The following is a 27,574-nucleotide window of genomic DNA, read 5'->3' as shown; positions in this document are numbered from 1 at the left end:
GATGATATAATGATCCTTTAATAGCACCATTATGAGATGACGCACCACACATTGGAGACAGTTATGCTAGGCGCATGAGACAGCTCTCCAAATGAGCCCTAATATACAGCAATGCGATTGAATGCCCATTTCCACACATTTGTGTGCATACTTCAATCGACATTTGCCATGCAATGGAAAGTGTGCGGTGGGGGAGAGTCAATATGTTACAGAATGGCTTTTGCTGATGTAATAAAGTTAATTGCTGTCAAGTTCCTCCTTCATGTGCTGGTTCTTTGGCTTCTGGTCCTGTTGGATCCTCAATTTACTTTAAAAAAAAGAAAAGGAAAGGAAACAAATCATAGTTAAAGCATTCAGTGTTAACAAAACCTAATCAGACACAGCTTCAGAAAGGAGACCGTGTATAAAGCTGTATTCATACCAGCTACAAATTATTTCCTTTAGCATCAACATCAGTTCACACCCTGCAGTGCCATCTCACACTTCTGGTGTTCAGTAAAGAGGGTCCATAATATTCCATGGCAATTGCTCACAAAGGTATGCTGAAAAGCCAATCCTACAAGGTCCCTCTCCCCAATAAAAGATATCACCTCACCCACCTTGTCTCTCTCATGTGCCTACAAAGGAGTCCTTCAAACTTTTGCAAATAGCAAGACCATGTTTGGCTAACCCAGGCAAAACTGAAGAGATCACAATACAAAATGTACAAAGTGACCTAAACCAGCTTTAGCGAACGACAATTAGCAGTACAATGGAGAGTCTAAAAGGAGGAGCCATTTCTAGTCATAACATGGTGCCAGGTTTTATGGGAAATGCAGTTAAATCAAAGGCTACCGTGGGCACTGTACACTTGGGTTACATGGTGTTTCTGGAGGACATATGAGCATGTCTCCAGCATGCTCCACCACATTTTCATGATGTAATCATAACCAGAAATCTCATATCTAAGCATTTCCCTGCACACTGCCGTTTTATAAATAAGTGAAAACAACTGAGGCACCAACTTCCCCCACCGGCTAACAGCCATTGGCTGGCTTGTGTGAACAAGTTTGTGGCCTCAACTCAGTTCCTCACCAACAGGTGTCCAGGTCAGAGAACTAGCACTGTAAGCAGCACTCAGTCTCAGAGACCAGAAGGACGGTAGGATCATGGACAAAGAGCTATTCTCTGGGCTAGCCGTGGCCCTCCCGGTGTGTAACTCCCCACCTATGTGAGGAAGCAGACATCACCACTCCCTGGGCTACGTATCAGTTGTGGGGGTAAACACGGATTTAATCTTTGGTGCTTATGAAAGATGCTAGCTTGCCAGTGCGGGAGAAAGCTATGGGGCCTCCATCAGTCTGCCTTTGCCTGGGAATAAATCAGCGACTTTGGATCAGGCCCTCCGAACTGCAGAGTCAAAAGGAAACTTGCCATTGGCTTCAATAGGCTTTGTACCTAGTTCGGAGTCTCTTGGGAGCAGTAGCAATTCCTAGACAGCAACAAGAGCAAAGACCTATAGACAGCGGGTCCGAGAGGGAAAGGCACATTCTGGAAAGTCAGAGAGACAGTTTCCTCGACTGCTAAATGGCAGAGAAAGTGACAAGTCTTCAGAACAGCTGGCGTGGACTATTGTAGCCACTCTTCTATTTGTCAGGTCACCTGGGCTTTGCTCTCCGGCAGAAAGCAGTCTGTGGCATTCTCGGTTATAAGCAGGCCGGGGGTATCGGATTCAGAGCGCAGAGGTAGCAAGAGCAGATTCTGCTGGGGAAGGGACAACAGCTGCAAGGAAATAGGATCTTTGCCGCTGCCTGCCACCTCACCCAAGTTGCATAATGGTGAAATAAAGGGCCCTGGCTCTGTGCCAGGATGAACACTCACTCCGCGCTCATCAGTTATGCAACAGCTCCCAGCTTGCAGGGTTTTTTTCTTTCCACCGAACAGAGACAAACCTCCTGTGGAGGATGAGGGGAGGTGGGGGAAGTGAATGATAACCCAGGGCTATGCACAAAGTTATGGAGAATGCAACGCTGTGCCTAAAGAGGTGGTCTCTTAATGAGTACACCAGGGATGAGGTCTTTTCCTCCCACACCCTGGAAACATGATGCATCCTGCATTGGGACTATCCTTTGCCTAGAAGGACTGGGGCAGCTCTCAGATCCTCTCTGTATTTTTCATCCAGGATTCCTATTAGGGGACACACATAAGGCTAAGTCCATGATTGGCTAGGCTGGCTCTTTCATTGCTGGAAAATCCCACTAGTCTATGCTGTCACACTCTTATCCACTCTGTTCGATCTCTTCTCAATTACCTTTTGTATTCAGGGTCTACTCTAATGGGAGTCAGATGCCCAGTTCCATTGCAGTCAATGGCAAGTTATCCCAGCTGAAGATCTGGCCTTGTCTATGTTTCAAACCCCCCCCATTACTTTGCTTTGGACCCGATCTGCTTTGAGGAGAGACTGCCCTGGTGTGATTAAGCCAGAGAAAACACATTAGAAACAGTGATGACCTACAGGTTACTTGAAGTAGAATCAGGGGATTGTTGCTTTGTTTGTTTTACCTTAAACTTCAGGGACACACCCCCAACCCTGGACATGAGAGGGGTTCAGAAAACAAACCCAGCTGCAGATTTCATAGCTGACTCCAGCAAAGAGAGATTTCCAGAGGCACAAAGGGGAAGCAGGCACTCCACAGCCCTTTGTGGCTTTGACAAGCTTCTCCTAAAACTCCCGATCCACACACCTCTGACCTTTGGAACATCCAAAGCCTAGCCCTCAGCTGGGGGTCTCTGGCCCATATTTACCATTGGCAGCTTAACATTTTCAGCTGATCCTAAGAAAGAAAGCAGGTAAGATTTTTAAGAGTCATATGTTCCTCTCCATTTGCTTTATTTTCCTTTAAAAGGATGTTTTCCTGCTTGCTTGTTTTTAGGTGTGGGTGGTTTTATTTTGGGGCGAGGGGGGGTATGTATGCTTTATACCTTAGGGAACACAAAATATTGGTGATATTACTGTTTTACCAAGATGACTTCTTGGGGGAGAACTGGTTTGGGAGACCTTGCACTCTTTAAATTCAAAGGAGAAGGGATGTGAATTCATTCAAAGAGAATCTCTCACCTCCCTCCCAAGTTTTAGTAGAAGCTGGTTTAGAGAGCTATTAAAAATGCATACAGATTTTTAGGCAGTCTGACACACTCCATTCCCCTCCCAATCATGCTTCTTACAGTCTCTTGACCCTTCTGAGGTCATTTCACTAGTTTGCCAGCAAAACCAAAGAAAACCCAGTATTTCTAATGCAAGATCTGAGCAAAAGAAGTTTTTAAAATAAAAATTATACATAAAATTAACACGCGCACCCTGCCGTAGGTCTATAGATGAACGAGATACATTCATCCTTGGTGCCACTCCACTGAGCTCATTGGAATGAATTCACAATCCAACCACAGCCAGTTGGATTTATTTTAATCTTTGTTTTAGCACATTAAGGGAAATCAAACCTTTTCTTTCCTCTTGATTTAGCTTTAGTTTTGTCCTCTTGAGCCTCGTAATGGGAAAAAAGCCAGCTAGAAGAAAATAAATTGCATGCTAGAACGATGCTGCAGCCTCACACTGGAAGTCGGAAGAAATTAGAAAGGTCAAAGATTACGTAAAAAGGAAAGGTTTCAGAGTAGCAGCCGTGTTAGTCTGTATCCGCAAAAAGAAGAACAGGAGTACTTGTGGCACCTTAGAGACTAACAAATTTATTAGAGCATAAGCTTTCGTGGACTACAGCCCACTTCTTCGGATGCATATAGAATGGAACATATATTGAGGAGATCTATATACACACATACAGAGAGCATGAACAGGTGGGAGTTGTCTTACCAACTCTGAGAGGCCAATTAATTAAGAGAAAAAAAACTTTTGAAGTGATAGTCAAGCTAGCCGAGTACAGACAGTTTGATAAGAAGTGTGAGAATACTTACAAGGGGAGATAGATTCAATGTTTGTAATGGCTCAGCCATTCCCAGTCCTTATTCAAACCAGAGTTGATTGTGTCTAGTTTGCATATCAATTCTAGCTCAGCAGTCTCTCGTTGGAGTCTGTTTTTGAAGTTTTTCTGTTGTAATATAGCCACCCGCAGGTCTGTCACTGAATGACCAGACACAATCAACTCCGGTTTGAATAAGGACTGGGAATGGCTGAGCCATTACAAACATTGAATCTATCTCCCTTTGTAAGTATCCTCACACTTCTTATCAAACTGTCTGTACTGGGCTAGCTTGATTATCACTTCAAAAGTTTTTTTTCTCTTAATTAATTGGCCTCTCAGAGTTGGTAAGACAACTCCCACCTGTTTATGCTCTCTGTATGTGTGTATATATATCTCCTCAATATATGTTCCATTCTATATGCATCCGAAGAAGTGGGCTGTAGTCCACGAAAGCTTATGCTCTAATAAATTTGTTAGTCTCTAAGGTGCCACAAGTACTCCTGTTCTTCTTTTTGTAAAAAGGAAAAGCACTAATGAAAACTGTGTGCCAGCTTGCCATGACTTGTGACGAGCATAAAAGAGGACAGACATAGGGAAAGGATTATGTTTTAAATAGCATGATGAACTAAAACAAGCCCTGAGCTAGCAGAGCACTGAGTTTTCTCTTTTTAATGTTGACCTCTTGTTTGAAGGAAAAAGTAAGTCTCCCCTTCCGTGTAATTTTAAACAAGAATCTGGCTCAGGATACAACAGCTGCTCGGGGTTTGTCAGTGACTCACTGACATTAATCTTTGTCTAAAACTATCATTTTTCCAAACCAGAAAAGTGAGTTCAGTTTCCTCACACATGGCATGGTATCCTAGCTCTTTCTGCCCGGGCTGTCAGCAACGGTGCCAATCATGCTGTGGTTACATGGTTCATAGGAACTGCACACAGGCCATCTTTTATCCTGCAGAAAGATTCTTCTGCTTAAAGAACAACTTTCCTTTTCCTCAGCGGACTTTGAAAGTGTTTAAAATGCTAACCAGCTATCTCCATGATGTGCACATTCATCTCATTTAAAGTCACTTTCCGTTAGATTAACTTCTCTGTCGCATGATACGGTGGGTGAAATAGCAGCAGCAATTAGAACGACTCCCACGCAGCCTCTCAGAAGTAGGTTAGCAAAGGCAGTTTGTGCAATGCGAGGCTTACTGAAGCCAACGAATTGCTTGTGCCTTCACTGTTATTTGCATTAATTAGACTCTAAATACTGTTACCCTTGCAGCCAGACTGCAGGTGGAGGTGTAATGAACAGCTGCTGCAGTTACATTGCCTCTTTGTTCTCTTCGATACTGTAATACAGAGATAATGGTTTGTATGACAGTAGGGCCTCAAGGCTCCATTGTGCTAGGCAGGATTCAAAGAGACTGCTCCAGAGACCTTAGACTCTAAACAGACATGACAGACACAGGAAGTGGATGTGCCCAAGGTCACAGAGCAGGTCCGTGATGGAGCTGCGAACAGAGGAGAAGCCAACAGAGGGAGTTTGCCTGGGAACGGTCCAAGAGGGGCTACGGTGGGTGCTGCATTAGGGGGGCTGTGTTGTGAGCTGGTGGGGTCAATATTCGAGTGTCTGTCTGCTGTGACCATTTGTTTGACTGGAGCTAGTTGCAGGGGCTGTTTGACTGGGTGGTTGTTTTTTTGAAAAGCGTGAACTGGGAGTGCTTTTGCCTTGAGTGGTTGATTGGAGAGAAGGCTTTGAACCGGGGCAACTGCTTCCAAACAGCAGCCTTATAAAAAAGCAGCCGGTTGCAAACTGAGTGAGCGGCCCACAGAGGAGAAGCCAACAGAGGGAGTTCAGCTGCGGGGAGTTCCCAAAGCGTTTTTGCCTTTCAGGCATCTGTGAGCAGTAAGTACTACATCTGAAGAGGCTCTTAGAAGGAAGACAATATGGATAGTGAGCGATCAGCTGTTGTGACCTGCATGGGATGTGCCATGTTTGTCTTTCTCTTGGAGGATAGAAGCAACTTCGTCTGTAAGTGCAAGCTGGTCTCCATATTGGAAGACAAGGTTAAAGGACGAGAGACCCAAGTATCAACCCTGTGTTGCATCAGAGAAAATGAAGATTTTCTGGATAGAATTCAGTGTTTGGTATTGCAGGCACAGCATGCTGAAGAATCAGAGAGGGCAGTGCAGAACGGGGAAGAAAATTGGCAGCATGTGACCTCCAGAAGAAGAAAGAGGAGAACCCATGTACCCCCAATGCAGATAGATGTAAGAAACCGTTTTCAGGCTCTCTGCACAGGTACTATGGTGGAGAATGGTTTGGAAGAGTCATCTGAGGGAAGGGATCAGAAGGAGATCCCATCGGCCGGAAGGCATGGGATGCATTGTTCTAGGGATGGGAGTTCCATGACCACCACTCTCAAGAAGAGGAGACGGATGGTGGTGCTCGGGGACTCCCTCCTAACGGGGATGGAGTCATCCATCTGCCATCCAGGCCGGGAAACTCGAGAAGCGTGCTGCTTGCCTGGAGCTAGAATTCACAATGTAATGGAGTGTATGCCAAGACTGATCGAGTTCTCAGACCGCTACCCCTTCCTACTTCTCCACATGGGCACCAATGATACTGCCAAGAATGACCTTGAGTGGGTCACTGCAGACTACATGGCTCTGGGAAGAAGGATAAAGAAGTTTGAGGCACAAGTCGTGTTCTCGTCCATCCTCCCTGTTGAAGAAAAAGGCCCAGGTAGGGACCATCGAATTGTGGAGGTAAATGCATGATGTCAGAGAGAGGGCTTTGGATTCTTGGGCTATGGGATGATGTTCCAGGAAGGAGGATTGCTAGGAAGAGAGGAAAGAGCATCTTCGCAGGCAGGCTTGCTAACCTAGTGAGGAGGGCCTTAAACTAGGTTTGCTGAGGGATGGTGACCTAAGCCCTGAGGTAAGTGAGGAAGTGGGATACTGAGAGGAAACACCAGGAGGAGGGTCCAACAGGGAAGGCCACCTGATTCATACTGAGAAAGTAGGGCAATCGGCTAGTTATCTCAAGTGCCTGTACACAAACACAAGAAGCCTGAGAAACATGCAGGAAGAATTGGAAGTCCTGGCACAGTCAAGGAACTATGATGTGATTGAAATAACAGAGACTAGGTGGGGTGACTCACGTGACTGGAGCACTGTCATGGATGGGTATAAACTGTTCAGGAAGGACAAGCAAGGGAGAAAAGGTGGAGGAGTTACACTGTATATAAGAGAGCAGTATGATTGCTCAGAGCTCCAGTATGAAACTGGAGAAAAGCCTGTTGAGAGTCTTTGGGTTAAGTTTAGAGGCGAGAGCAACAAGGGTGATGTCATGGTGGGCATCTGCTATAGACCACCAGACCAGGAGGATGAGGTAGACGAGGCTTTCTTTGGACAACTAACAGAAGTTTCCAGATCACAGGCCCTGGCTTTCATGGGGGACTTCAATCACCCTGACATCTGCTGGGAGAGGAATACTACAGTGCACAGATAATCCAGGAAGTTTTTGGAGCGTGTTGGGGACAACTTCCTAGTGCAAGTGCTGAAGGAACCAACTAGGGGCCGTGCTACTCTTAACCTGCTGCTCACAAACAGGAAAGAATTGGTTGGGGAAGTAGAAGTGGGTGGCAACCTGAAAAGCAGTGACCATGAGATGGTCGAGTTCAGGATCTGGACAAAAGTAAGAAAGGAGAGCAGCAGAATATGGACCCTGGACATCAGAAAAGCAGACTAACTTTCTTAGGGTACTGATGGGCAGGATCCCCTGGGAGGCTAATATGGAGGTGGAAAGGAGTCCAGGAGAGCTGGCTGTATTTTAAAGAAGCCTTATTGAGGGTGCAGGAACAAACCATCCTGATGTGCAGAAAGAATATGGCCAGCGACCAGCTTGGCTTAACAGAGAAATCTTCAGTGAGCTTAAACACAAAATGAAGCTTACAAGAAGTGGAATCTTGGACAGATGACTAGGGAGGAGTATAAATATATTGTTCAAGCATGCGGGGGTGTAATCAGGAAGGCCAAAGCACAATTGGAGATGCAGCTAGCAAGCAATGTGAAGGGTAATAAGAAGGGTTTCTACAGGTATGTTAGCAACAAGAAGGTGGTCAGGAAAAGTGTGGGACCCTTACTGAATGGGGAAGGCAACCTAGTGACAGATGATGTGGAAAAAGCTGAAGTATTCAATGCTTTTTTTGCCTCGGTCTTCACAGACAAGGTCAGCTCCCAGACTGTTGCACTGGGCAGCACAGTATGGGGAGGAAGTGAGCAGCCCGCAATGGTGAAAGAACAGATTAAGGACTATTTAGAAAAGCTGGACATATATAAGTCCATGGGGCTGAATGCAATGCATCCAAGGACGCTAAGGGAGTTGACTGATGTGTTTGCAGAGCCATTGGCCATTATCTTTGAAAACTCGTGGTGACCAGGGGAGGTTCCAGACTATTGGAAAAAGGCAAATATAGTGCCAGTCTTTAAAAAATGGAATCCATTTTGAAGCACTTGGAGGAGAGGAAGGTGATCAGGCACAGTCACATGGATTCACCAAGGGCAATTCATGCCTGACCAACCTGGTTGCTTTCTATGATGAGATAACTGGCTCTGTGGATGAGGCGAAAGTGGTGGACATGATATTCCTTGACTTTAGCAAAGCTTTTGATACCTCTCCAACAGTATTCTTGCCAGCAAGTTAAAGAAGTATGGATTGGATGAATGGACTATATGGTGGATAGAAAGCTGGCAAGATCGTCAGGCTCAATGGGCAGTGATCAATATCTCAATGTTTAATTGGCAGCCGGTATCAAGCGGAGTGTCCCAGGGATCGGTTTTCGGGCTGGTTTTGTTCAACATCTTCTTTAATGATCGGGATGATGGGATGGATTGCATCTTCAGCAAGTTCGTGGATGATACTAAGCTGGGGGGAGAGGTAGATATGCTGGAGGGTAGGGATAAGGTCCAGAGTGACCTAGACTTATTGGAGGATTGGGCTAAAAGAAATCTGATGAGGTTCAACAAGGAGAAGTGCAGAGTCCTGCACTTAGGACGGAAGAATCCCATGCACTGCTGGGGACCAACTGGCTAAGCAGCAGTTCTGCAGAAAAGAACGCAGGGATTACAGTGAATGAGAAGCTGGATATGAGTCAACAGTGTGTTCTTGTTGCCAAGAAGGCTTACGGCATTTGGGGCTGTATAAGTAGGGGCATTGCCAGCAGATCGAGGAACGTGATCGTTCCCCTTTATTCGACACTGGTGAGGCCTCATCTGGAATACTGTGTCCAGTTTTGGGCCCCACACTACAAGAAGGATGTGGAAAAATTGGAAAGCATCCAGCAGAGGGCAACAAAAATGATTAGGGGTCTGGAGCACATGACTTATGAGGAGAGGCTGAGGGAACTGGAATTGTTTAGTCTCCAGAAGAGAAGAATGAGGGGGGATTTGATAGCAGCCTTCAACTACCTGAAGGGGGGTTCCAAAGAGGATGGAGCTCGGCTGTTCTCAGTGGTGGCAGATGACAGAACAAGGAGCAATGGTCTCAAGTTGCAGTGGGGGAGGTCCAGGTTGGATATTAGGAAACACTATTTCACTGGGAGGGTGGTGAAGCACTGGAATGGGTAACCTAGGGAGGTGGTGGAATCTCCATCCTTAGAGGTTAAGCCCAGCTTGACAAAGCCCTGGCTGGGATGATTTAGTTCAGTGGTTCTCAAACTTTTGTACTGGTGACCCCTTTCACATAGCAAGCCTCTGACTGCGACTCCCCTGATATATTAAAAACACTTTATATATTTAACACCATTAGAAATGCTGGATGCAAAGCGGGGTTTGGGGTGGAGGCTGACAGCCCGTGACTCCCCCCCACCATGTAAGAACCTCATGACCCCCTGAGGGGTTCCGACCCCCAGTTTGAGAACCCCTGATTTAGTTGGTGCTGGTCCTGCTTTGAGCAGGGGGTTGGACTAGATGACCTTGTGAGGTCTCTTCCAATCCTAATCTTCTATGATTCTATGGTTCCCATTCCAGTGCTCCAGCCACTAGACCGCCCTGAAGCTCTAGATTAAGCTTTACATTAGCCTTTATTCCTAGAACAGTCTGAATGGCTGCCAAGTTGTACCTGTGTGTGCATTTGAATCAAACATGGCTACACAGCAGGAACACAGTCACGACTCACCAAGAGAGAGAGAGCATTGAAGATGTGCCCTCACATGAGACATCTCAACAAGGGCACGATCCAGAGCCAAAGTCAATTGAAAAGGCCCGATGTGCTTTATTGCTGACAGAAATTTCCCCTGTATCAACCAAGACAGGTCGAGAAAAATGGTAGAGATGGAAGTGTGCAGGCCTGTAAACACCAGAGTTCATTCTAGCCTGCTGAGTCAAGGATTTATTTGTGGGGGTGGTTTTGGGGATGTGGAAGGGGATTAAACCCATAAACATGACAGTCTCCCCAAAAGCTATCTGATCGCTGTGGCCTCCAGTCACTACCTGTCCATGGAGCTATTCAGTCCTGAATGCCTGCCAGGCTCACAGAAAATGTGGGGGGACGAGAGAGGGGGCAGTTAAAGAGACTGCCAAACCATTACATTTGGATGAGAGAGCAGACTGGATGGGCTACAGACAAACTCCATCTTTTCATATCGTTTCTTTGCTTGCTGTGACACTTCAGTTTAGTGTTCATTAGTTATTAGTTCATTTCCACACTGGACTAGACAGCACATCATGTGAAGGTGTTCCCTTAATGTGGCCGTTGCATTGTAGAACTGCAAGCATTTCTTTTTACCTGAGTAACACAGCGGTAGTGCTGTTTCCATTCTTGCTTGTCTCATTGGCATTCCCATCAGTAAAGTCGGTACGAGTAGCAGCGAGTCTCGGCGCCTGGGTCCACAGACTGGGGCTCGCACTGTAGTGCTAAAAATAGCTGCAGATGTTCAAGCTCAGATCCCAGAGCGGGCTTCAGAGCCAGAGGCCAATCATCTACAAAGCTATTGTCGGCTCGAGTCTGTAGACCCAGGCTCTGAGACTCATTACCGTGGGCTACTGCTTGTGTAGACATACCCTAAATTCCCAGGACAGGCTGGCTTCCAGCACACTAGTAGCCAAGTCACAGTTTATGGATTCCTATATTCCCAGGAGGTCATCTATTCTAAGCAATCAGACTCTGAAGTCCCAGGACATATCTTGATAGAAGGCACATTCAAGCAAGTGTATTTACCTGAGTGGGGTTATTCCAATGCGTAGGAGTTGGCTTTACTGGATTGGCGCTGAGCTTTATAGCTCTGGCGTCTTCTCCCTGCAGAGAAGGCCTCAGGAGCAAGTTGAGCTTTTGGAAAAGAACATGAGATGTTAGTGGGTCCCTTCAGCATTCTCATGTACAGTTTGAGCAGGACATCCCCCTCAAAGCATCCGAGTAAGGGTTAGGACAGTCGGGGTCCAACCCCATACGGAAAAAGCACATACCAACTTCTGATGAGGTGAACATCGTGATGTACAGACTTGAGGTAAATATGGAGAGATCTATACACCATGCTATTAAACATTGGCCTAGCAGGTGTAAAGTGTTTTGGGCAAAGAGTAAATTCACCCCCAAAATGCTATTAATGAATTCAGCTCAACTTTGGCAAAGAGTTTCAGCCCAAAACCAATTTTGAAAAGGTTAAATCAATCTTCCATTCCAGAACACTTACCCAGGGGAAGCTTGGAAAGAGATTGTGCTGGTGGGCACTGGGAGAATGCAAGGCTCACCACTGCCTGAGATTGCTCCCCTCTCCACGCTCTCAGAATTACACGCCCTCCCATCCCCGTGAAAGGTAGCGATCGTCTGGTCCTGCGTCTGGTTGCATTGCTATCATTCGACATTGGCCACTCCCTCAAGTTATGCTTCCCTATCTCACCCCCACCTTGGATCAGTAAGTCAGGGGTTTTTTTTAACCCCGTTCCAATCAGATCATTCACCCGAGCCTCATTGCCTCAAGAGTATATCAAGAATTCAAAGCACCTATACTTAGGTTATGGTGGTTATATGGTAGTTAAGGGGGTAAGAGAAATCTTGTCTGTTAGGCTGCCAACGATATGCATCAAACCTCTGAGTGACGAAGAGTCAATCACCCAGATTACTTACCTTCATTGCGACTGTCACCCCTTCTGTTTGGGGCCATCATTTCCATGAACATCATCTAAAAGTAAAGACATCTTTAAGAGGCATATATACCGAGCTGTCAAAGTAAGCCACAGTCAAAGGCAGCCTTTTGGATTTGCTATGATTTTATCTCGTTTGAAGTAACTCCGTTTGGAAAAAACATCACTGAACCAGCCTAAGGAAATATGAGTACTGAAAAAGGGACAACCAGTCCAAGAGGAAACTGGCTTGGTAGCCCTGGCTGGCATGCAGGGAAATCACCTTTAAAATGGAACCCTGGAAATAGAGGCTCCCCACACCCGCCAAATCAAGAGGAGCTTTTCAAAGGTATCCCATTGTTAATTAGAGCCTCTGAAACCAATGAGATTAGGGTCCTTGGCTTGGAGCCTTTGGGGTTTTCTAAAGCCTGAACAGTTTATACCAGTCACTCTCTTCCTGCCTGCCAGTAGCATCACATGGCCATAAGCCTGATCTTGCCCCCCTGAAGTCACTGGGAATTTTGTTGGAAGATGACTGATCCCCACCCCAGGCCATTTATGGTAACAAACATATGGCCAGAGAAATTCTCCGTTCCAAGCCAGCTTCTCTGATGCTGTGCAACACTTCCAACCAACCCCACCCGCAAGCAAGCAGGAATTCTCCCCTCTCCTGTTGCTACAGAGACACGTGCTCTGTGGTTCTAACTGACTTCACTGGTGCCCAGGCTGGCCCTTCAGCCAATCCATGGCAAGACTGCCTCAACCTGGTTCGGCTAAGCTAGCATTTGTGGTGTGACCGGGAAGGACAGGGTGGATGTGCCCCCTCATCCCACTCCCAACACCTATTCACAACATGCCAGGCTGGGAACTCCTGATTTAAACCATAACCTCCAAAGGCAGATTTGCAGGGCACCTTTTGCAGAAAGAAACTTATTTCCCTTTTTCTCTGGCATCACTTCCCTTTGGCTTCTATGCTCCATGAATACTATAGCAACTGTGTTTCCTGACAGGAATAATGGCTGCAATTGACAATTTTAAATGACTGTTAAAAGAGTATTCACCGAAAGGATTCTACTCCAAAAAGTGAGTATTTACATTGAAACCCCACTGTAGGAGTCATGTTAGTCAGGAAACAGAACCAATGCTCCAAATTTACCCACATAGCTTGAATTTTAAACACTCAAATTGCACTGCTTCCATGCTACAGATTGTGAATTCCTAGAACGTATTCTCTGAACAGTTTGGAATAGGGACTGAACACAAGAACGTCACAAGCTATTCTGACAAATTAAAGATGCTGAAGTTTGAATCTTATTTGCTCCAAGTTATTCATTGTGCTCTAACATTTAACCAATGGCACGGTAGAAGGGTTCGGCCCTCTCCGGGGGGCGGGGAACCAGACCGCCTCGCTACGTCCATCAGGTTATTTCAGGGGAACTAGCCTGGCCGCGGGGTTTCACGCCGCGGCAACAGTAGAGACCAACAAACAGCTCGATTCCGCAGACCCGGGCCCTAGTTCAGGGCGGGGCAGTCGAGAGTCCCTTATGCAGGGGCTGAGCAAACAAATGAGTTCAGGAGGCCTAGGCCCTGGCTCCGAAGGGCCTGGGAGAGGGGGAGACGGCCACCCGCATGTTGGGTGCCAGGGGGGACGCAGGACCACCCACTCAACTGCGTCCCAGCCCGGGGCCCTAACAGCAGCAGATGGCCCACTGCTGTGTCAGTGGGGATCCTGACCGCAACACACTGACATCGGCTCTGGGAGTACTGCAGCCAGACTAGGGTCGGCTGCCCCCGGGCTACTTCCTACCTCCCCCTCTAGAGGTACCTGTGTTTGGACGGTGTCCTCCAAGGAATTGAGCACCATGGGCTCCTTAGGGTACTCGGCGAGCGGCAGGCTTGGCAGTTCCTCGGGGTAACTTGCCACAGGCAGGCTTAACAGCTTCTCCAGGGTCTGGTCGGCATCAGGCCTCAGCTGGTCTGGCCAGTCCTTGGGTTGATCGCAGACTGCAGGAGTCTCCCAACCGGGAGCTAGGTCACAAGTGTCTGGCTTCTCTGGCGGCTGGGGCTCTAGTGAGCTCTGGGGTTGGGCTTTTGTACTTCCTGTCCTGCGCCCTGACCTCTGGGGGGCGGGCACAAGCTCCACTGGCTCCGCCCACTTTGGCGTCCGGAGGGGCTCGTCTCTCTCCAGGGCAGCTGGGAACCAGACTGCCTTGCTACAGGCACAAGTTATTCCCATACTCTGGCACTATAAGCTTTTGCCTGAAATGCAAACTTAATCTCTGAATATAATTATTGGGCCCAACTTTAAACACCATGACAATTAACAAGAACCAGAGTGGTGCAAAATGTTCATACACCAAATGTAACAAAATCAGGTTCAAAATCAGAAAAGCAAGGTGCAGAATGAGTTATACCCAGAAAGGGACATAAAACACAATAAGGGCTTGTCTATACTTAAAGTACTGCAGCAGTATAGCTAGGAATTTTCCCATAAGCCTAGCTCTGTCTACACTGGGGATTAGATCGGTTTAACTGCATCACTAAGGGGTGTGGATTTTTCACATCCCTGAGCCACGTAGTTATACCAACCTAATTTCCTCATGTAGACCAGTCCTAAGAAAAGGTTCTGTAAATACACAGGAACAAGAGAAAGACAAAGGAGAATGTAGGTCTGCCACTAAGTGGGCAAGGATAGCTAATAATGGAGGACATCAAGAGGCCTTAGGTGTTTCATACCTATTTTGCTTCAGTCTTCACTAAAAAGACTTAATTGTGACCAGAAGCTTAACAATTAATATTAACAAGATGGAAGGAACACAAGCCAGGATAAGGAAAGAACAGGTTAAAGAATAAATATTTAGGTAAGTTACATGTTTTCCAGTCGGCAGGGCCTGACAAAATCCACTGTAAGGTACTTCTGGAACTAGCTGATGCAACCAGAACCATTAGCGATTATCTTTGTGAATTCACGAAGGGTGGGTGAGATCCCAGAGAACTGGAGAAGAGCAAACATAGTACCTATCTTTAAAGGGGGGGAATAAAGATGATCCAATCAGCCTAACTTTGATACCTGCAAGGTTACTTGAACAAATATTAATTTAACAATCAATTTGTGAGCACCTAGAGGCTGATAGAGTAATAAGGAATAGCCAGTATGAATTTGTCAAGAACAAATCATAGAATCATAGAATATCAGGGTTGGAAGGGACCTCAAGAGGTCATCTAGTCCAACCCCCTGCTCAAAGCAGGACCAATTCCCAACTAAATCATCCCAACCAGGGCTTTGTCAAGCCAGGCCTTAAAAACCTCCAAGGAAGGAGACTCCACCACCTCCCTAGTGAAATAGTGTTTCCTAATATCCAACCTGGACCTCCCCCACTGCAACTTGAGACCATTGCTCCTTGTTCTGTCATCTGCCACCACTGAGAATCATGCCAACTTAATTTCCTTTGGCCTAGTGGATGGCTGGGAAGCAGTAGACATGATATATATTGATTTTAATAAGGCTTTTGACAAAGTCCCAAATGACATTTTCATAAACAAGCAGGGATAATGTGGCCTAGATGAAATGACTGCCAGGTGGGTGGCACAACTGGTTGAAGAACAGTACTTAAAGAGTAGTTATCTGTGGTTCACTGTCAAACTGGGAGGATGCCTTTAGTGGAGTCTCGCAGAGGTCCGTCCTAGGTCTAGTACTGTTCAATATTTTTGTTAAAGACTAGGATAATGGAGTGGAGAGTATCTTATAAAATGTGTGGGGGACACCAACCTGTAAGGGGTTGTGAGCACATTGGAGTACAGGATTAGAATTCAAAACGGCCTAGACAAATTGGAGAATTGATCTGAAATCAGCAGGATGAAATTCAATAAAGACTAGTGCAAAGTACTACAGTTGGGGGCGGGGAGGGGGACTCAAATGTACAACTACAAAATGGGGAATGACTGGGTAGGTGGTAGTACTACTGAAAAGGATCTGGGGGTTATAGTGGGTCACAAATGGCATATGAGTCAGTATGATGCAGTCTCAGAAAAAGCTAATATTCTAGGGTGTATTAACAGGAGTGCTGGAAGACACAGGAGGTAACTGCTGCTCTGCTCAGCGCTGGTGAGGCCTCGGCTGGAGTGTTGTGTCCAGTTTTGGGCACCACACTTTAGAAAAGATGTGGACAAACTGGAGAGAATCCAGAGAAGAACAACAGAAGTGATAAGAGGTTTGGAAAACCTGACCTATGAGTAGGCTTGGCCGAGTTTGAAATTAAAAAAACCTATGGATAATCTCAATATTTATTTTTAAGCATTTTTTCTATTTTTATTTATTTAAATATTCCCAGTTGCAGGAAATTATGGGGGAATCAGAGAATGCCTGGTTAAAGACAGTAGACCGATATAAAAAGTTAAAGCTTTGTAATAGTTTAATCACCAATATCATAAATCGCCAATATCACATGTCAAAATATACAACTAAAATTCTGAAGCAGCATTTTTCTTACTTTGCCTATCTGTACATTTTGAGTATTATTGATGGAACTATTTTTTTGTCGGTTTGTGTGTAGCCAATGAAATTGACATTTACTGACAAAAATCTAATCGTTCTGAGCCTACCTATGAGGAAAGGTTAAAAAAACTGGTCATGTTTAATACTGAGAAAGAGAGACTGGGGCGGAGGGGTGGGGAGAGGACCTGATAGCCCTTAACATATTTGAAGGCTGTTATAAAGAAGATGGTGACCAATTGCTCTCTGTCTTCACTGAAGGTAGGACAAGATATAATGAGTTTAATCTGCAGCAAGGAAGATTTCAATTAGATTTTAGGAAAATTTTAGGGATGGACTAGATAGGGCCCTTTCCCCCAGACATTTCTATAATTCTATGACACCATCCAGAACTCAGCTGCTTTCTTGCTTTGTTACAATCTGGAAATACAGGAACATGTTTGTCTAGCAGTGGGAAAACTGGCACCCAGATGAACCTGGTTTTGCATCAAAGTCTTTGAAAATGTGCACATTTGCATGGTTTTGAAACAGCCAGGTGGAGCTCAGCTGTTTTGATCCAACTTTTTACTCAAGTCTAGGAATCGAGCGAGGCAGATCAAAACCAAAGAAGGATGTGGAACAGTTCCCAGAGTGAAAGTGCTTTAGTTGTAACAAGAAGTGCTTGGACTAGTGATGACTTGAACAGCAAAACAGAAGAGTAGGTGACTAAATTGTATTTGTTTCTGACTATTAGAGCTGCATATCTGTATCTCTATGTTCATGCCTACAAATACTATGCAGGACAATGTAGAATTAGAGTCTGCAACTCAAGTTCTCCCATGGCATCCATCAGGGAAAATCAAAGATCCCAGCTGATCTGGGGTGATGCATGAGACCAAATAGCCAAGTTCCAGACCCGGAGAGGGGAACAGAGCCCTGTCGGGAGAGGCAGTTTTTGTTCTTTGTTGGCGGTGTGCTGAAGGGCTGTTTTCCCCCCTAAAGCGATCACCACTTTTGTCTCTGTCATTCACTGCTTCAGTGGAACGATCAATGCAGGCAGGGTGTCTTCAGATATGCATGTGCAACTCCTAGTCAGGTTACTGGAAGCCGAGCCCATGTGCACCCGAGGCAGAATTTTCCCTAAGACGAAGTAGCATGGCAAAAGCAAATTTTCCGCTTCCTTACCTCCTCGCTGCTTGAGGATTCTGAGCTGGACCCATCCTGGCTGCAGTAAACTGCCAAGTTCTGTATCTGCTCTTCAGAGACCCGCACTGTACTTCTGCAGAAGGCCGTTTGCTGCAACAGATCAAAATAGAGTTCATCCATGCAGCTATGGAGGCTATGGCATAAGCCTACTGGCACTGTCCGGAGAACAAGTTTCAATCAAAAGTCATGCAGCCTTTTGATAGCCAGCTACCAAGAGCAGGGACCTGAGAGCGCACATTGTTCACAACTCTGGATTAGCCTTTGGTTCTGGTCTTCCAGCAAAACTTATTTGTGGCAGTTCAGTGTAGTCACCAGTCTCTTGAGTATTTCCATTTTTGAACTGGGTGTGTCTGGCTTTTGTGCTCCTGAAAGACATCACCCCCATGCTCTGGAGACTGTTGCTCTCTGCCCAACCACAAATAGGTGCAGCATGGACAGCGCTAAGGTGAGGTGCCTCACACCTTGCTTCCCCAGTGTTCCTCAGCCCCCACAGAAGGAACTCCTCCAGGGCAGGGAGAACATCAGTCCCTGATCCACCCAATAATTTAGTCTTCTGAAGGCTGTAGTGTTTTGTCTAATTCTGGTTGTTGGGCTGGGTGGTGTTTAGTGGCCAGTCATACAAGCGGTCAGACTTGATGATCTGGTGGGCCCTTCTGGCTTTAAACTCTATGACCATCTACATTTCAGAGGCCCTTTTCATCCCTTTGGTTCTCTGAGATTGCAGATGGGGAGCCAAATGGTGCTGAGCTGGTGGTAGTCCCACTTTTTTTTAAATTACTTCTTTAATCACCAGACCGGAGGCTTTAATGATTAAGCGGTAGTTTCACACAAACTGAAGCACAACACACACCTATTTTAGGTGATGGGGTACTGCAGGATTGCCCTTAGCTCCCTCCTGGTGATATTTTGATATTGTACTTTCATACTTTTGCACGTTTATTAGGATTGCCTGTAAGCGACACAAAGCAGAGAAGACAGTTTGAAACTCCTATTCCCTCAGTTGGGGGAACTTTCCTGTACTTTACCTGACCGAGCTGAGTAAGGACACAATCGCAGACATACACACATGCATCAAATTCAGCCACTGGATAGGGACTCCCCTAAATGATAAAATCCACTGTCTAGTTGCCAATGGACTTGGGTGTGGCCCTGTGATGGACTTCAGTTGGCCTGTTAACAAGTGTTGCCTGATAGAGGACTCAGAGTCCTATGGGCTGCTCTGCTCTATGCCAGGGAACAGGCCCTCATATAGCTCAGCTCAGGAGCGGGAGACTGTGTACAGAGGTGGCTTTAAGCCACATTTCCTTCCACTCCCATCCTGGGGCTAGCTGGTTGAGTGACCATCAGATAAGCATTGGTTTTTACTGAATCCTAAATATCCTCAAACAGCAGCTTGGTGTTCATATTATGCTCATCCAGGTAGCAGACCAGCTACACGGGGGACTACCCTGGGAAGCAGGGCGGACTTGGACATCATGGTGTCCACCATGAACTTGAACTTCCAGAGTGATAGCATGGCCCAAAGGGTTGATGTGATCCTTGGGATGTATAAACAGGGGAATCTTGAGTAGGAGTAGAGAGGTTCTATTCTCTCTCTGTTTGGCACTGGTATGACTGCTACTGGAATCCTGTGTCCAGTTCTGTCGTCTCTAATTTCTCAATATCCTTCGGGAATTGCTGAGGATTCAGAAAAGAGCCACGAGAATGATTAAAGGACTGGAAAACTCAAGGAGCTCAATCAGAAGGTTAAGGGATGACTTGGTCAACATCGAAGTACTTACACAGGTAATGGACCATTTGATAACAGAGGGCTCCTCAATCTAGTTGACAAAAGATACAACAGCATCCAATGCCCGGAAGTTGAAACTACATCAATTCAGACAAGAAAAAAAGAAGTGTCTCTTAACAGTGAGGAGAATTAACCATTGGAACAATTTACCAAGGGTTGTGCTGGATTCTCCATCACAGGCAATTTTTAAATCAAGCTTGGCTGCTTTTCTAAAAGATCTGCTCTAGTTCAAACAGGAATTAATTCAGGGAAGTTTTCTGGCCTGGCTTCCACCCACAAGGGGTCATTCTCGATGATCACAATGGTCCCTTCTGGCCTTGGAATTTATGAATATGCTCATCGTGGAGAGGAAGATGTAGGAGCAATTTTTCAGTCGGGTATTTTTTGCTGTGAAAAAAACATCTTAACTACACCTGTGTTGTTAAGTGCGGCAATGTAAAATAATGAAGATGGGCTTGGTCTGGTCCTTTCTAACGTGGCGTGGAATACCCCCCTTTCTCCCACCTTGTGCATGTTGAGCAGGGAGGAGTCTACAGCAGGTTATGTATTGTGGCCAGTCCTCAAATGTCATTTACTTAATGCTTCAAGCCAAGTATTTGCTTAGCAAAGGCCTTGAATGATCAGCACAAAAACTGACCTATTCCCAGGCCATGTTCAATCACACAGAGGGTGTTTTTCATTCTAGGAGACCCGGCATGCTTACCAAATAGCGTCCCACTCTGAAGTCACACAAGGACGGATCCTTCTCTGAATCTTTAGTGCAGGTGGTTTCTCGAACAATGAAGTCCAGCACTATACTATAGTCATTGTTATCCAACAGGTCAACCTGTATAAGAAGGAAAGGCCAATAGCATGTGTGATTGCTGCTCGGGTTTTTTTCCCCTGTGTAAAGTACACGGTACTACTGCCTCTTTGCCAAACTGTGGCAGAAATCAGGGCCTTGAGAGTCAGTATCCCACCAGAATATCAGGGACTGGAGCAGAATAACAGGGTATTTTCTTGTGGACATTTTGTAAATAAACCAGTTACACCACATCTTATTTCCTTGAACAGAGTTGGTAAAAGCTCCACACTAGCAACTCCTCCTGCAGAAGCCTCAGGTAAGGCGTGATGGCCCCAAGCAGCACCTCACTCTCTATGGTCTCTTGCCAGTGTAAATTGCTTAATTAAACAGTTCCCTTTCTGCCCCAGTCCTGGAATTTTACACCTGGTGCACCCCTGAGCTCACAGATCTTTCTCTGGGAGTATATGAGCTTTGAAAGAGTGTGGGCATCAGCTCTCCTGGGTGGCTGCTTTGCCATCCAAAAGGAACCTTGGAGCTCTAAGGCTGGGGTGGCCAACCTGTGGCTCCGGAGCCACATGCGGCTCTTCAGAAGTTAATATGCGGATCCTTGTATAGGCACCGACTCTGGGGCTGGAGCTACAGGCGCTAACTTTCCAATGTGCCGGGGGGTGCTCACTGCTCTGCCACAGGCCCTGCCCCCTCTCCACCCCTTCCCGCCCCCTCCCCTGAGCCTGCCATGCCCTCGCTCCTCCCCCTCCTCCCCCCAGAGCCTCCTGCACGCCACGAAACAGCTGACCCGGGGGTGTGGGGAGGCGCTGATTGGCGGGGCTGCCAGTGGGTAGGAGGCACTGGGAGGGGGAAGCGGATGGGGGGCTGCTGACATATTCCTGTGGCTCTTTGGCAATGTACATTGGTAAATTCTGGCTCCTTCTCAGGCTCAGGTTGGCCACCCCTGCTCTAAGGGCTGACACTGGAAACTCACATTGTCTCCCTAATGAGAGAGTCAGGCTGGTTATGCATCACACACACACACGTCATTAGCACCTTTCAGCTCAACAGCAAAGCTACTGTTGAATTGCAGCTCTGCCTTGTGTGTTGTAAACAGTTCCAACAATGAGCTGTCAAGGGTGGAGAATCACAGGCCTAGTCTACACTTACCGGCTGGTCCGGAGGCACGCCATCGATGTTCTGGGATCGATTTATCGCGTCTGGTTAAGACGCGATAAATCGATCCCGGATCGATCCCGGAAGTGCTCACAATCGACGCCGGTACTCCAGCTCGCCGAGAGGAGTATGCGGCGTCGACGGGGGGAGACTTCCGGCCGCGTCTGGACCGCGGTAAGTCCGGACTAAGGTACTTCGAATTCAGCTACGTTATTAACGTAGCTGAATTTGCGTACCTTAGTCCGAAGTCCGGACTAAGTGTAGACCAGCCCACAGACAAGTGACAGTTAACCTGTATCTACTGTTAACTAACCTTATTTATGAGGAATCTGTTATACCAAAAAACCCCAAGGATGATTGTGTTAGGAAAAAAGCTCCCTATTGAGCTAAAAGGAAATCTTTCCTGCGTTTTCTCTTTCAGTCATTACTCCTGCAATTGCAACTTACCGTTCACCCCATGGTTTATTCATGCCCAGCTATGTTATAAGTCTGTCATCTCATTATTTTAGCTTATAAATGTCACAGAAGCTGTGTAACAATCAATTTCCAAAGTGAGACCCTTAAAAAGAGTGTCTGTACAGTGCCTAGCACCTTGGGGCCAAATCTGGTTGTTGCCTTTTGGCACTACTCACAATATAAGTGTTCAATAATACTATTAACGGAACAGGTGCTGAGTTGTACCGTCCAGCAGGAAACGTGAAAAACTTTAAAGACTGGTAGGTACATTTGCAGTTATATGTATTAAGGTCTTCTCTCCTCTTCCTCCCATTCTTATTGACCTTTCAGACCCAGTGAATCTCCCTTTCACTTTCAGCACCTTATTTTCCAACCTTGCTACCCGCAATATTTCCAAACTAGATTTATTCCAGCAGGACCATGGGACCACTCATCATGCAGGACTAGGTACATTCCAAGTTCAAAGTTTAGAAACAGTGGGGCTTTGGGTTTGTCTGGGAATGCAAGCCTCTTAATTTTATATCAAAATGCAGTAGTTACAGCATATGTCACTGGGCTAGGGGGGTGAAAATCACATTTGTTTTTTTGCTTTTCAAAAAGTCCATTGTGGAATAACAATTGAGCATAAGAAACGTGAGCCTGTTAAAGCAATTTTCTGAGGAAGTTGTAGGCACTGAAGGCAGCTAGTGCCAGTTACACATGACAGTAGAATATGGGGCAAGGTATTTCTAGTAGGGATATGGAGGTGCTGCTTCCGTTATACAAGGCACTGGTGAGACCTCATTTGGAGTACTGTGTGCAGTTCTGGTCTCCCATGTTTAAAAAGGATGAAATCAAACTGGAACGGGTACAAAGAAGGGCCACTAGGATGATCCGAGGAATGGAAAATCTGTCGTATGAAAGGAGACTCGAGGAGCTCGGTTTGTTTACCTTATCCCCCCTCAGCCTTCTTTTGGTTATGATTGCTCTCTTTAAATATATCAGAGAGATAAATACCAGGGAGGGAGAGGAATTATTTCAGCTCAGTACTAATGTGGACACTAGAACGAATGGATATAAACTGGCCGTCGGGAAGTTTAGGCTTGTAATTAGACGACGGTTTCTAACCATCAGAGAGGTGAAGTTTTGGAACAGCCTTCCAAGGGAAACAGTGGGGGCGAAAGACCTCTCTGGCTTTAAGATTAAGCTTGATAAGTTTATGGAGGGGATGGTTTGATGGGATACAGTGATTTTAGTCAATAGGTCAATAACAATGGTCAATGATGGGATATTAAAAGTTACTACAGAGAACTTTTCCAGGAGGACTGGCTAGAGAATCTTGCCTGCATGCTCGGGGTTCAGCTGATCGCCATATTTGGGGTCGGGAAGGAATTTTCCTCCAGGGTAGATTGGCAGAGGCCCTGGAGGTTTTTCGCCTTCCTCCGCAGCATGGGGCAGGGGTCGCTTGCTGGAGGATTCTCAGCGATTTGAAGTATTTAAATCATGATTTGGGGACTTCAACAGCTGAGTCAAGGGCGAGAATTATTCCAGGAGTGGGTGGGTCAGCTTTTGTGGCCCGCATCATGCGGGAGGTCAAACTAGATGATCATAATGGTCCCTTCTGACCTTAGAGTCTATGAGTCTATGTTTAGACTGCATGAATGGTGACCATAAGTGATAAGGACAAGTGCATCTACTAAATATTATAAATGCTGGCCAAGAAACATTTAACTGAGCCACATTACAATGCACCCAAAACAGGAGAGCACTTTTCTAGAGCTGAATGAAAATGCCAATTATTTTTCCATGGAAGATTTTGAAAACATTGTTTTTCCTTGAAGTGTCCCTCAAAAAAAAAAAAAAAACCCACGTTTTTTATGGCGAATGAAAAGCTGAAAACCGACAACATTTTGGTTTTCCAAAAACAATGATTTTAGTTTTTGAAAACCAAGACTGTTGACTCAATGCCCAAGAAAAAAAAAATCACTTTTTTTTTTTGGAAGAAAATTAGCGCATTCCAAACCAAAAGAAAATTGGTTGCCATTTCCTGGTTTTTCCCAACCACAAACATGTCAGTGACATTCTTTTGACCAGCTCCACACTCACCCCTCTAACGTAGCTCCTGACGATGCCAAACAGGGCTGGCCATTGTGATCTAGAATTCACTCTTCCAATGGAGGCACGCAGAGCTTCTTCCATGATGGATGGTTCATAGTCATACACCGGCAACCCTGACACAAACATATCACAGGCCCATTAAAACAAGCATTGGTCATTCATCCAGTAAGAATGGATGCTCTTCCTGTTTAGAGGAACTTACCAGAACAAGACCAAACACTCATCACAAGGGCAAAAATGAATAAGGTCTTCATGGTTTCTCCTCTGAAAAACCTAACTTTTCCCCTCGAAGCAGCAAACTCTTCCCATCAGCTTTCCAGCATATATTTCTCTGCCTTTATATACTGCAACCTTGATACTCCACCTGACCTTCTGGTGTCAGAGTTTAACTACAAACATTGCACTTTAAACAGAAAGGATTGATCTAATGGCAAATATTTGTTAGGCTTTCTACTGCTTGTGGGATTTCTTCATCAAAGGGGTACTGTCTGCAATACTTCTCCACAAGTCTGCGACCAAATTAGAGACCTCAGGGAGCATCAGAAATACAGCTCCTAACAAGCTCCACATCCAGTTATATCAGTTTGCTTCTAGCCTTTGCTCTTCAGTTTAAAGCCACTGGATCAGACCTAATCCAGCCCCTTTGCACTACTCCTGAGACAAAGGGTCCACATTCCGGTCCCATTTGGGCAGCAGAGAATTCCCCTGGCATGGGGATTTTTTTGTCCATGTAAAGCTGGTCTGGCCAATTCTTAAGCCACCCCTGCACCTGGCCCAGGTGTAAGGGATGTGCTGCTGGTGGCAGGGGCATGGCCAGGGCACTGCTGCGCTCTGGCTATTGTCAGCTGGCAGACAGTCCTGCCAAGAACCACTGCCAGCTGGTGCAAACTAGAGAAGCCTCTAGGCTGCTCTAACTTTTACCAAGTTTCGAGCCAAGCTAAGCAAAGAAATTACGGCCAGAACCAGCTCCCTGATACCCCACTGATGCTGCGGTAAGCAGATCTGAGTTGCCGCAGAGTAATTATGGATATTTAGTCAACTTTTAAAGTTAGTGATCTTTGCTCAAGCTCTAAGAGTTTACAGGGTGAAATCGGACACAACAGGAGTTGGACACATGACAGGTCCGCTCACAGATGATTTAAAGCCTTCATGCTTCTATTTTGCCAGAAGGCAGCTAATCAAGAGGTTCATGAGATGTGATTTCAAACATGCCAAAAGCGAAGCGATTAAGCGCCAGTCAATCCTCCAGTTCAGATTATCAGATGTCTGAGGCAGCTCTGGTGCCTGTACCACAGGGAAGCCACCCAACAAGTCTGGGTAAAGTTTTCCAAAGAACCTAAGTAATGTAGGTGCCTCAGCCTCGCTAACTTTCAGTGAGAGCTAGAGGGTAAAAGTTTCACAGGCACTCAAGTGATTTACAAGCCTATCTGGAGTAACAGGACTGTCATGAATGTTCTTCTGTGCATTAAGCTAGTGCCTGATACACAATACGTTTGCAGATCTGACGGCTAAGATTTCTGACATAGCCTTGAAAACAGCAGGATTATTCTTACCATATAGGTGGCTGAGTCCTCGTTTGACCTTCCTGAACATAGAGGACACAAGGGAACTTGCTAGACAGCTGCATGTCAAGTACCAGAATGTACTGGGTCAGACGTACTGGGTCAGAAGCCCAGATTTAATAAGTACTGCAGAAATGAGGGGGAGAAACATTACATTAGATTGCTGGGGGCTGGGACAAACAAGGCTTGGTGGAGTCTATCAGCCCTCCGGACCACTGATCTTGTGCTTCCTGGATAATCCGTCTAGTTGCCTCACACACACCTTGAGCAGGTGAGGTGATGAGACAGAACCTTACGTATCAGAGCCCTCAGAAGCAGCCTCTGGGAACTTGCAAAGAAAGCGCCAGAAACACTCTAGGGGGACTCCATCTGCCGCCAACAGGGCCGACTCTAGCTTTTTTGCCGCCCCAGGCAAAAAAAAAAGCCGGCCGGATTGCCAAAGCAAAACAAAAAACAAAACAAAAAAACGGCAGCCCCAGGGAGCGCGTCGAGGACGGTCAAGGTGGCTTGCAGGGGGGTGAAGGGCAGCCCGTGGGCAGCCCTCCGGCCTTGGGATGCCTCCCCCGGCCAGGCAGGTAGAGCCCCTGGGGGCTGCAGGAGGTGCTGGCTCAGCCGCTCCTTTAAAGGCGGCTCGGCCGGGCCGGGCTCAGAGCGGCGCGGGAGGCGGAGGCCGGTGCAGGCGGCGGGGAGTGGCGCGTCCCGGGGAGCCCGGCGGCACAGTGAGCGGCGGGGATCGCTAGTTTGTGCCCCTGCAGGGCTGGGCTGGCTGCCCCCAAAATTGGCCAGAATGCCGCCCCTTACAATGTGCCGCCCCAGGCACGTGCTTTCTCGTCTGGTGCCTGGAGCCGGCCCTGGCCGCCAACACCACCACTAACACCTCAAGGCAGTTAACCAATCAGCAAAGACTTCCTTAACCACTTGCTCAGAGTACCTTCCCAGCTGAGCAAATGCTCACGACAATTGTCAACCCCCAAAATGGGTAGCAGGAATGACAAATATGGACAAGAGGCCACGACTTCATTAAATATGTTCTCAGAAATAGGTGGGGATAAAAGGGAAGCAACCTTCATGCTTAATCTCACTTGAAAGGGAACCCACAGCCCCCCAGATTCGTGAGTATAAGGGATACCGTCTCTGCTGTTATTCTCATATTGTTTTTCTAGTTCTGTAATTTTGCTTATATTGATGGTGGTATTAATAAAACTCAGTCTCTGCGTGTCTTCATTAATCTCTATGCAGCCACCAAAGAACAAACCTGTTATTAGCAACAAGTGCATTAGCAACCCCAGTTAATAATGAAGCTACACTTGGGAGATCTGGGTATGAGTCCCTGCTCCACCGCAGACCGTGGGACCTCGGGTGAGTCACTTTGCATCTCCGTGCTTCAGTTCCCCATCTGTACAATGGGGATAATAGAGCTGCCCAGCCTCACAGGGGGGTGGTGAAGATTCACAATCCCTAGTTTGGGTAGCACTTTGAAATCTACTGATGAAAAGTGCTATGAAAAAGCTAGGCATTATTGTTACAGTATGCCATACAGGAGTGGCACACAGCAGTGCTGTGCAGAGTTTGAACTCCCCCCAGCTCTTGCTACCCAGTGTGGATCAGGGATATAAAAAGATTAGTACTCCCCTCATGTCACAGAGGTCAGTATCACTAGCTCCAGTACCCGTGACACTGCAGACAGGCTGTTGCAAGCTTCCTCCTCCCAAGGGGACGTCACACCGTAATCCAGTCTTTTTACCCTGACCTACTGCAAACCCGGGCATGTCTAGAACCAGGCCATGCTGCAGTCTGTCCAACTGGAGACTGGCTTTGCTGTGCCACAGAGATACAGTGCATTGCCTGGGCTCTGAGGAAACTCTTCAGAAGCTTGCTTTGGAGACCAGCTCTTTAATCTTCTCCAAAGTCAGTCAATGCGCCATCTCCAGGGTAGCCCCCAGAGGCCATAAGAGAACCAGCAAAATGCAACACAGAGGAAAA

At 46.5% G+C, this 27,574-nt stretch overlaps 1 protein-coding gene across 2 annotated transcripts; it reads right to left on the bottom strand.

Annotated features, from left to right (window-relative positions):
• SPP2 (secreted phosphoprotein 2) lies at nucleotides 1-24,393 on the bottom strand. 2 transcript variants are annotated; one of them, XM_034786399.1, is made up of 7 exons: nucleotides 24,232-24,393; nucleotides 24,018-24,142; nucleotides 20,232-20,354; nucleotides 17,719-17,829; nucleotides 12,067-12,121; nucleotides 11,161-11,268; nucleotides 1-307 (listed from the first exon to the last, which is right to left on the bottom strand). In XM_034786399.1, exons 1-6 carry the CDS (start codon nucleotides 24,281-24,283, stop codon nucleotides 11,171-11,173), a joined length of 564 nt encoding a protein of 187 aa, XP_034642290.1. In that variant the 5' UTR covers nucleotides 24,284-24,393; the 3' UTR covers nucleotides 1-307; nucleotides 11,161-11,170. The 2 variants fall into 2 exon arrangements, with proteins under 2 accessions (XP_034642290.1, XP_034642291.1); XM_034786400.1 differs by having other exon boundaries at nucleotides 11,161-11,238.
• Nucleotides 24,394-27,574: the final 3,181 nt, after the last annotated feature.

Source organism: Trachemys scripta, chromosome 11 (genome assembly GCF_013100865.1).
Source record: "Trachemys scripta elegans isolate TJP31775 chromosome 11, CAS_Tse_1.0, whole genome shotgun sequence".
In the NCBI taxonomy this organism is placed as follows: domain Eukaryota; kingdom Metazoa; phylum Chordata; order Testudines; family Emydidae; genus Trachemys; species Trachemys scripta.
The sequence above is the reverse complement of the archived record's forward strand: the minus strand, read 5'-3'. Positions and strand labels throughout refer to the sequence as shown.

Excerpts from the sequence above, each read along its gene's own strand:
- SPP2 (XM_034786399.1), bottom strand. The coding sequence starts at position 24,283 with ATGAAGACCTTATTCATTTTTGCCCTTGTGATGAGTGTTTGGTCTTGT. Across the intron at positions 24,143-24,231 it reads GAGTGTTTGGTCTTGTTCTG|GGTTGCCGGTGTATGACTAT; the intron begins GTAAGTTCCTCT and ends TGTTTGTGTCAG. Across the intron at positions 11,269-12,066 it reads GGGTGACAGTCGCAATGAAG|CTCAACTTGCTCCTGAGGCC; the intron begins GTAAGTAATCTG and ends CTTTTCCAAAAG.